We start from the raw sequence: 10,057 nt of genomic DNA on the forward strand, positions 1-10,057 counted from the left end.
TAGTAGAAGTAGAATTCTTTATTTATGGTATTTACTAATTATACCTACGTCCATGTCTATATAAGCACACAAAGTGCTGCACATAAATTTTATGCATTGCATCTCCTTTTTTTTTTTTTTTTCTTCTTTCTTCTTCTTTTCTTTCGTGTTCAAAAATTTCTCCGTAAACGCACACGTCATCATCAATGGCAAATTATTCAACTACGTGTGTCACCATGTTCGCAAAATCAATCGACATGATTTCGGAGGACAATGACGAATTAATAATCGATGTCTCCGTTTGGACAGGCTTTCTCACGACGAATCGTGTAGGAGAAGAAGAGACTCCGTCGCTAATCCATTGGGAAAGTCAAAGCAAGTCCCGATTCCGAAAGCCACTGCAAAAACTCTTTTCCGAAAACCAACCGGATACTTTTTTGTCGGAAATAATCCAAAGAATTGGAATCCCATTCACCCTCGAGAATATCCACTGGGGATGCGACGGCTTTCCGACGGACCCCACTTACGAAACCCTAGAAGAAATCATCACCTACCGATTATCGAAGATTGCCAGAGACTGCGCCGCTGGTCGGAAAAGCCCATGCATGCAATTTTTCATCCGGAAAGCGGAGAAGGTGTCGCCGGAGGAATATAAACAATTGCTACTTGATGAAAAGGAAATAGTAAGCAATCCCCTACAATTACGAAAACACCCTTTGCATGACTGGATAGTTGAGAACGAGAACAACGTGAAGTTTCGCATGGAATGGTGTTTGGGGTTCATACGCAAGCTCGCATTGGAATCCACGGAGGAGAATAAAAATTTCGGGGTGAAATCGGTGATTATAAAAGAAGATGATAATCCATTCTTTGGATTATTAGACGAGGAAGAAATTATATGTTGTTCGGTATGCATTAAGGGTTTGAAGAAAGGGACGCAAGCTATACGATTGCCGTGCTTGCATATCTTCCATGGATTCTGTATTTTTCGGTGGCTTTCCGAAAATCCAACGTGCCCTATATGTCGATTCGAATTGTTCTCGCTCGGTGAAAAAGCCAGGATTTTACCTTCGCACGAGACATATATACAATAGATGTTATCGGGTAGTGGTCGAAAAATAATAAATCCCTATATGAAAATTAAATAGTATATTTTTTAGAAGTTATTTGATCTTTTTAAGAGATACAAGTTATTGTTTTTTTGGCCTTTTCTTTTCTTTTCAATGAAACCTAAATTGAATTTAACTATTTTGAAGATATACTGTAATTGTATATTGGATATTAAAAATAAATAAAAAATCTCTGGACTTAATTTATTATGTCGTTGCAAACAAAAACCACTTCCGCGCGGCTTACAATTATTGAACGTGTTTAAAATAAAATTTAAAGGAAAAAGAAAATCGAAAAAACGGAAATTATTGCACCCTCTAGCTATGTATGGATGTTATTTTGAAGCAGCCTGTTCTTCAGGCCCACAGTAAACAAGGAACAGAGGAAGCAATCGGAAAAATTGTCCCATCGGATGATACTTTTCTCTAGGGTCGATGGGGCCCACTTAAAGTCGTATGAGCTTGAAAATGACTTAAAACGACACGAAAATGTGGGACCTGGTCTAAATCATCAGGCAGCAATCTGACTAAATAGACTCTTGCGAATCTGCAATCATATACAAAATGTAACATTGTCAATAAGATCACCCTTACACTAGTCGAACAGATTGAAATATAGCTAATTGGATCGATCAAACATGTTCGAGAATTTTCTCCCATGTAACTAACTCCCTTCGTCTTTTTTTCTTTTTCCTTTAAATAGCAATTTCCTTATGATATATCTATTTGGACATGGATTGATTGAGAATGTTGCATATAAAGAAAGTTGCAACAATTACGAAGAGTATGTTAATTAAGAAAAGTTACGTTGAAAAGAGTTTACCTCTGGCAACTTTTTACGGAAGACAACATCAAGTCTAGCATCAAGAGTGTTCTCGAACACGATTTTCCCATCCCTCGAAGCCAACACCACACCACCAGAGCTAAGAAAACCAAAACAAGAGAAAACGTCAATATGTCGTAAAACATTTAAGTAATCATCATTACTTTAGTTACTACAACTTCTTATCTATGGTAGCCGAATTTCATTACCAGAAACGGGCATGTTCGTTTTGATTCGAAGGAGCAGGTGGAAGGTGGACATTGTCGACTATGATCTCAGGTGCATGAACTTTTGCCTTGTCAGCATACTCACCCTTTGCCGAGTCCAATACAGACTCAACCAACTGTAAATCCTCTTTACGACACCGCAATAACACCGATGGCTCTTTTAGCCTCAACAAACTCTACGTTGCAACAATGTATACACATTTTTTTAGCAAACCGAAATCGAAAAACATAAAGGCAACTAAATGTCGTCGAAAATTGATAAGTATCCTAATTGAATTGAAACTTTAAATTAATCACCGCCACCGGTTAATCATTTTTTCATCATGATACATACAAAATTATCAAACTTTAAATATGAAGCTATGGTTATTGATTAGAGAAGCAATGTTCCTAATCAAATTCGCACAATTTATCGGGATTCAGTTTTGTACCTGAACAACGAGATCCTTAAGCAGGCGTTTGTAGTTGCGATGGTCTCCACTAATATTCAAAAGCTCCTTTGCTGCAGCTTCCTTCATGGAATTGACCAAATCGTCTTGAGCTTGAAGGACTTTGATTCGAGAAGCATTCAGTTGCATTGAGTACTCACTAAAACAAATAGAATTTCATCGAAATTTTAATCAGATGACAGCCGAAAAATCAGATAAATCATACGATACACACTCAATTTTAAATCTAGATCCCCACTTAAAATCGGAAAATAATGAAATCCATCGTCATCGATTATCAGTGAGACACCTACAATGTACGGATTTACCCAATTGGGATTAGGGATTCTAATCAGATTCTCGTCTATAATCAAGTTACTTGATGAAATGCTCAATATTTGGCTTCAATCGTCCACATATTAGAAAACAGAGAAAAATAAAAATAAATTTGACGAAAAAAAAAAACGATAAATTTTACATTTTTTTGCGGACTTCAACTTGTTTCTCTTTGCGCTCGTACTCTTGTCTGATCTTTTTCTTCTCAGCTTCCACCAATTGCAGCTTCTCGATATTGAATTCCTACACAAACAAATAAAAAAATCGGATCAGCCCCAAAAAATTGCGAAAAAAAAAATTAGGGGAAAACGCCGATTAGGTAACAGGGAATTCGTACTTCTTCGGCGGAGACGGAGATCTCGTTGGCCTTTTCCTCAGCTTCTTGACGGATGAAGCGGACCATCTGCTGGATCTGCTTCGAAACGTCGGTGTCGTTCATCTTGGATTCGAATCGGGTTTCTGAAAAACGGGTTTGGGTTTTTTTTGTTCTTTATCGATGATGAATTTTTGAAGAAGGTCGGGACTCGTGAGACAGATGGTAACAGTTTTTGTCTTTTTTTCGTTTAAATAAATAAAATGATCTTTTGATTTTTAAAATCGTGTTTTACCTGCATCTACGTTTTTTATTTACGAAACTCTTGTTGGACTCGAAATGTATAAAAAAATTAAATAAATCGTGACTGGTTTAATTGACATGAAAACCCACGCCCATTAACAGAAATCGGCCCAATAACTAGAAAAAGGCTCAAATTCATAATTAATAATTATAGGGTACATTACCAAAGCCCCCCTGAACTTAGGCTAAATAACGAAAAATACACCCACCTATCTGTGATAACCAAAATCCCCTTCTGATTAACTGTTGGTCGAGTTTTTTTAACAGAAAATGTGTACAGTCTATTTCTGAAATTGTGTAAAGTCTATTCCCTATAATAAAAAAAATCGTGAAAATCACAATGTAAGGGTTTGGTGTAAGACGGAAACAAACTTTAGGGGATTTTTGGTAATTACAAATAAGTGGAGGTGTTTTTTTGTAATTTAATCTAAGTTTAGGGGGTTTTCGTAATTTACCCTTAATTATAAATCGAGCAAAATTACTTAGTCCGTTAACATTACAATTTTCGTCTCTCAAGTTTACACGAGTTTCACATTTGGTCCTCCATGTTCACCAAAAAACACATTCGGTCCCTTATATTTCAACAACTTGATATTTTTTGTCATTTTCGTCAATTTATCGTTAGTCCTTCAGTTGTTAAGCGTGTGATGGACACATACCTAATTCCGTTAGTACTAACAAAAAATTAACAAAAATGACTAAAAGTATTAAATTATTGAAATATGAGGGACTAAATCTATTTCTTATGACTATGGGAGGCCAAATGTGGAATTTAGATAAACTTGAGTGGTGTGAAGTGTAATTTTCCCAATTTAATCCACTAAAATAAGCTGTGATTAAAAGTCAAGTCAAATTAGATTGAAAGTGTCTTCACTGTTGAAGCAAGCGAAGTTTCAACTTATGAGTTGAAAGATTTGATTTTGGTTAACGATTAATTAATCATTGTATAAGGCATAAGCTAATAATATATAGTTTTTATTAACTTTTTTGATGTCGATGATTTAAAGCACGAGCAATCAGTTATAAAATACTCCATCAAAAAAAGAACGTGCGAAATTATTTGAACCGTCAAACACAAAATGCTAAATTTAAGAACAATAATGGAAATAAGTAAGCAACAATTTTTAAATTAAAAAATATTGACTTCTGCCCCCCAAAAAAATTGAAAATATTGACTTCTCCCCCCATTATTTAGCAGCCGTATTTAGACCGAGTCTCCTCTCTCTTTCCCGAGTCACCATTTAGTAACATCACTCCATTTTTCTCGTGTTTCAGTCAAACTAATCAAACGCGTTCAAACACGTACATTAATCTTCTTCTTAATTAATTAATGTTAATTAATTAATCACGCTTTTGTCTGAACTGAAGTTCTTTTCGATTTAATTAATGGTGTTAATTACCACAATTATTTGTTCATCCCCCCCACACTTTCCAGCCTTCTTCTTTGTTCTGAACTTTGATCACATATAAAAACTGCATCTCTCTTCCTCACTAATTCAGTACTCAATTATCCAGTTTTATATTTTCTTTTTCTTTTTTGTTTTTTTAATTAATATATATCTATTTCCCAAACATGCCTTCTATTAACAGTGATGATTTTATTACAAAACCTATAAAAATCCGAGAAGTGTGGTCCCACAATCTAGACTCCGAATTCGAGCTCATCTCCGATCTCGTCGATCGTTACCCGTTTGTCTCGATGGATACGGAGTTTCCCGGAGTTATTTTTAAGCCGGCGCCGGCGCCGATGAACTCAAACCCTCGCCGCCGTGGACCAGTTCCGCCGCCGCGGAGACCCTCGCCTTCCGATAACTACCGGATGATGAAGCGCAACGTCGACGCTCTGAACCTCATCCAGCTAGGACTCACGCTCTCCGACGCCGCCGGAAACCTCGCCGATCTCGGATCCGGCGAGAGCTGCATCTGGCAGTTCAACTTCTCCGACTTCGACGTGGCGCGTGATCCGCACGCGCCGGACTCGATCGAGCTGCTGAGGGCCCACGGGATCGACTTCGAGAGGCACCGCGCCGCCGGGATCGCGTCGGCGCGGTTCGCGGAGCGGATGATGTGCTCCGGGCTGGTGTGCAACGACGCCGTCAGCTGGGTGACTTTCCACAGCGCGTACGACTTCGGGTACCTGGTGAAGATCCTCACGCGCCGCTCGCTGCCCCGAACGCTGGTGGAGTTTCACGGGGTTCTCAGGGTGCTCTTCGGGAACAACGTCTACGACGTGAAGCATATGATCCGGTTCTGCGACAGCTTGTATGGCGGGTTGGACCGGGTGGCCCGGAGTTTGAACGTGAACCGGGTCGTCGGGAAATGCCACCAGGCCGGGTCGGATAGCTTGCTTACGTGGCATGCGTTTCAGAAGATGACGGAGGTGTATTTTGTGGAGCGCAAGCATGAGAAATACGCCGGTGTGTTGTTTGGATTAGAAGTTTACTAAACAAATCGCTCCCGGATTTTTAGGATAATTATTCATTTGTTTATAATTTAAAAATCATTTATTAATGATAAATTAAAATAAACTATTCTTTATGATTTATCAATGTGAAATTCTTAATTCTACCACGAAAACTTGTAAATATTAAAAGTATAGGGGTGTATTTTTAAATATTCTATATAAATATGCATAAATTTTTATTTATATATAAATTCTTTTTATATATTTTTATAGCAACATATTGAAAATAAATTTTGCTATGAAGTATTAATTTGCAACTGATCATTAAAGCATATAAATTATTAGAGAAACAACAAAAATATTTGAAAATTTGCTATTCAAACATGTTTTTAACTTTTTAAAAATTACAAAATACCTTATAAGATATCCGTCAGATGTCTTGAAGGTTCCGTACGTGCTATACAAATTCCAAATCAAATCAAGATATATAAAAGGAAACTAGAACGAAAATTAATGAAGAACACATGAACTAATTAGTTGCTAGTTTGCTACACCTGATTATTTGTATCGGATGTATTTAAAATGTAATTGTTTAATCAAATTTACAGAACAAATTCACTCGGAGTAAATAACGAAAAACACTAACAGTCAACTACATGATCAATGGCAACTACACACAGTAAATGCTTTCATATATATATATATATATATATATATATATATATATATATATATATATATATATATATATATATACATTCCAATTTTTTTCAGAATTAAACGACTGCATTGAATTCCACCTCCATGTTTTCCGCCAGAAAACTGATACAACTCTTTTCCTGTCAAATTTAATTAATTTGCACTGTATATTTCATCCCCCACCTCTGAATTTAATGTCTTCACGTGGCCAACCCCAAACCCCACACACGTGTGCGTAGCTAATTCTCGATCTCACTTGGTGCGTTCTCACGTGAACTCAGTGGAGGAACACGGCGGAGCCGCCTCTCCGCCGCCGTCCGCGGCGGCGGCGTCCGGAACACCACCATTCCAAATCTCCATGAAAGCTCGAACGATGACTTCGTGGTAGCGAGAGGAATTCAGCTGCAGAAAACAGTCAAGAAGCTGCTGGAGATCGTTTCTCGTGTAGATTTCTTTCTCGAAGATCATCTGAAGCATCGATTGCCGGAAATCTTGGTATGGGTCGTCGGATTCTTTGACGACGGCGAAGCTGTCCTTGATTTTCGGGCACTTGTTGCGATCGTCGTGTTGTTGCTGTTTTTCAGGGCAGTAATGGCCGGCCGGGGAGGTGTCGTCGATGGTGAGGGAGAAGGTGGTGGAAGATCGGTCCTCGTCGCCGTCGACGGCGGCGGACTTCCGGCAGCTGCCGCCGTATCTCCACGAGAAGCTGTCCGAAGAAGATGGGCGGCGGCGGCTGGGGTTTTGATCGGAGAAGGAGATCTTGGATAGGGGTTTGGGTTCGATTATACTGTCTGCGGAGTTCGACCCGCATCCGCTACAGCCTCCGTTTGCTGAGAAAATGCTCGTAAATTTTCGTATCTTGCCGGAAGACATGCCGGAGGTGGTGGTGCTACGGTGGCGCGTGATGGTTGTGGTTGATCAAATTTGCCGTGAAAAGAGAGAAAGTATAATAATCCAAGAAAGGTCTTGTTGCACTTATATATAGGTAATAATAATAGGATAAATGATTTAAATGATGGATATTATAATAATCATATAATAAATAAGTTGGAGTAAAATATAGCATATTTATAAATATGGAATTTAAGATTGATAATTTGAAAGGCCCATCTTTTTTCCCTTTAAGAAAAGCTATTTGACATTTTAAAATCTCTTTAAAATCATAATTAAATAACAATTTTATTATGAGAGAGACAATAATTGACTCTATATATAATATAAATGAAAAAATTAAGTAGTTACGTATACTTTCATAGAGTAATAATTGTTGTGTAATTTAGGTGAAATGCTAAAAAACAAGGCACATGTAGTTTTGGACTTTGGCATTTGGATGTTGTTACATATCTACAAATTGAGCTCCTATTATTATTTTTGTAATTATGCTATGTCTAAATGAAATAATGCGGTCAAAAAAAGGGTTTTGTAAATAGTACATCTCGAGAAATAGACAGGCTGATCTTGAACTATTGATCTACACATAATAATGTACGAGCTAATAGCACACACCCCCCTGTGTTATTTTTAATTGGTGAAAAACACCTCATATTAAAAATATTAGCAAAAAACCCACTATATTGTATTTTTCAAAGCACACCGGTCCCTGTTTCGAAATTAAATGTTGATTTATATGAAATGGCTGAACTACCCTTACAAAGATAAGGCAAAAAAAAAAGAAAAAAAAAAAAAAAAAAAAACATAACAAAACGCAAATAACAATTGTTTGCAACAAACCAAACCCAATGTCTTCTTCTCCAATCGAGGTCCCTCTTCTCCAATACTGTGAAAAAAATAATGGTGATTCTTCAATGTTCATGCCTCACATTTCGCCACAATCAAATCTCAAGTAAAGGTGGCTGACATGGGAGATAGATAGGGGGGCGGGGATTTTGAGAATTTGCCGGTGGAAGGAAGGGGTAGCAGCGGCGGCGGCGGCGTGAAAAGGTGATTGCCGGAGCCCGGAGGTGGTGTTGTGAGTTTGTTGGTGGTGGTGATTTCAATGGGAAGAAGAAGAATTTTGAGGAAGACATGTTTTTTCTCTCTATTTGGAGCCGATAGCTTGACGAGGTGATTGCCGGTGGTGGGAGTTTGCTGGTGGTGGTGGTCGTCGGATTTTGCTAATGGTGGTGGCCGTCGGAGTTTGCTGGTGATGGTGGCCGTCGGAGTTTGTTGGTGGTGGTGGTCGTCGGAGTTTGTTGGTCGTCGTAAATGGGGGAGAATAATTTGGGGAAGACGCAATTTATTTTTCTTCATCTAAATTTTTTTAAAAATTGCAATTTGATCCAAAGTTTTGGATTATTTATATTTAAATCAGATTGGATTTATTTTTTTACAAAACAATCCGAGGGTATTTTCGAATTTTCAAGTAAAAACAAATACTCCTACACGCACAAGTCGCGCGTGCATTATACAATGAGCTGTTAGGGATTTTTTTGCCTTTGACTTATTTTAACAGGGGGGGTCGTTGCTAATTATTTTAACACGATGGAGTTTTTAACAATTAGAGATTTCACAGGGGTAGATTTTGCAAAAAACCCAATAATGCACACTTACTTGTATACATCTACGTTTCCAAACCACTCGTTGTGTTACATCAGGTGTTGTTTTGTGTACTTAAGCAAGTCTAATAATGACATTAATCTTGTATTTTGAGCAATCGTATCCTATTGTTTAGTATACCTCATTATTAGGTAATTAGGTTAACATTTCTCCAAACCCTATAATAATTACACACAATAGCCATGTTCCCAAGTTTAATTTCATTAGACTAATGACTAACTATTAAATTGAGATTTAAGCAATGTAAGTTCTTAATTAAGTGTCGTTTTCCATCAATATACTTCCTCCGTTCCTTTCTAATCATCGTTTTGTAATTTTGCATAAGGATTAAGTAGTTTTGTTAAATGTGTCTTGATTTTAGTAAAATTTAACTCATAATGACTAAGCGAGAAAAATAAGTTTAAAAAAAAGTGTTGGAAAGAATTAATAATTGTATAAACTGAAAATTAAGTAATTAATACAATGTTAGAAATTTAAAGTGTCAGATATTATAGAATAAATAAAGTAATATATATACATTGGTTCCAATATGTAAATTGATTAATTACAATAGTGGAAAAGTTTGATAGATTAGGCGAAGAAAAGGTCATTGCCATGTGATAAGTATACTCCATTAACACAATTTAGGTGCAGAAGAATTAAATGGAATTTGTAACATTAAATTGATGTAAATCATTAGCCCAACATTTTAGAGATGCAAACTCATCATTTCATTCAACTACATGCCTAAGAGATTTCTAGTCAAACTAGCATTTTTCTTAATTATTGCAAAAGATTTTAATAAAACTATGCAAGAAAATATAAAAAAAAATAAAAATAAAAAATCGTTGTTGTAATTAGCAAATTAATTAGTATATGAGGCAATGTTGGTTTTAAAATT

At 36.9% G+C, this 10,057-nt stretch overlaps 2 protein-coding genes and 1 non-coding gene across 3 annotated transcripts; 1 reads left to right on the top strand and 2 right to left on the bottom strand.

Moving 5' to 3' along the window:
- Positions 1-1,267: 1,267 nt before the first annotated feature.
- On the bottom strand, positions 1,268-3,488 carry LOC105967903 (V-type proton ATPase subunit E). The gene is made up of 6 exons (XM_012992495.2): positions 3,240-3,488; positions 3,045-3,145; positions 2,570-2,726; positions 2,121-2,314; positions 1,912-2,011; positions 1,268-1,635 (listed from the first exon to the last, which is right to left on the bottom strand). The coding sequence occupies exons 1-6, from the start codon at positions 3,339-3,341 to the stop codon at positions 1,600-1,602; spliced, it is 690 nt and encodes a 229-aa protein (XP_012847949.2). The 5' UTR covers positions 3,342-3,488; the 3' UTR covers positions 1,268-1,599.
- Positions 3,489-4,757: 1,269 nt separating this feature from the next.
- LOC105967895 (putative CCR4-associated factor 1 homolog 11) lies at positions 4,758-6,084 on the top strand. Its single transcript, XR_016030966.1, has one exon. It is a non-coding gene; the product is annotated as a putative CCR4-associated factor 1 homolog 11 (transcript).
- A 647-nt stretch (positions 6,085-6,731) lies between these two features.
- Positions 6,732-7,628, bottom strand: LOC105969989 (uncharacterized). Its single transcript, XM_012994762.2, has one exon. It carries the CDS (start codon positions 7,492-7,494, stop codon positions 6,889-6,891), a length of 606 nt encoding a protein of 201 aa, XP_012850216.2. The 5' UTR covers positions 7,495-7,628; the 3' UTR covers positions 6,732-6,888.
- Between the last annotated feature and the right edge of the window lie 2,429 nt (positions 7,629-10,057).

This window comes from Erythranthe guttata, chromosome 4 (assembly GCF_056151865.1).
Source record: "Erythranthe guttata isolate IM_541 chromosome 4, IM_541, whole genome shotgun sequence".
Taxonomy (NCBI): domain Eukaryota; kingdom Viridiplantae; phylum Streptophyta; class Magnoliopsida; order Lamiales; family Phrymaceae; genus Erythranthe; species Erythranthe guttata.

Bases quoted from the DNA above. Each gene is read 5' to 3' on its own strand.
- LOC105967903 (XM_012992495.2), bottom strand. From the start codon at position 3,341: ATGAACGACACCGACGTTTCGAAGCAGATCCAGCAGATGGTCCGCTTC. The intron at 2,727-3,044 runs GTAAAATTTATC...TATTTGTTTTAG, and splicing joins GTTGAAGTCCGCAAAAAAAT to TGAGTACTCAATGCAACTGA. The intron at 1,636-1,911 runs GTAAACTCTTTT...ATATGATTGCAG, and splicing joins TCCGTAAAAAGTTGCCAGAG to ATTCGCAAGAGTCTATTTAG.
- LOC105969989 (XM_012994762.2), bottom strand. From the start codon at position 7,494: ATGTCTTCCGGCAAGATACGAAAATTTACGAGCATTTTCTCAGCAAAC.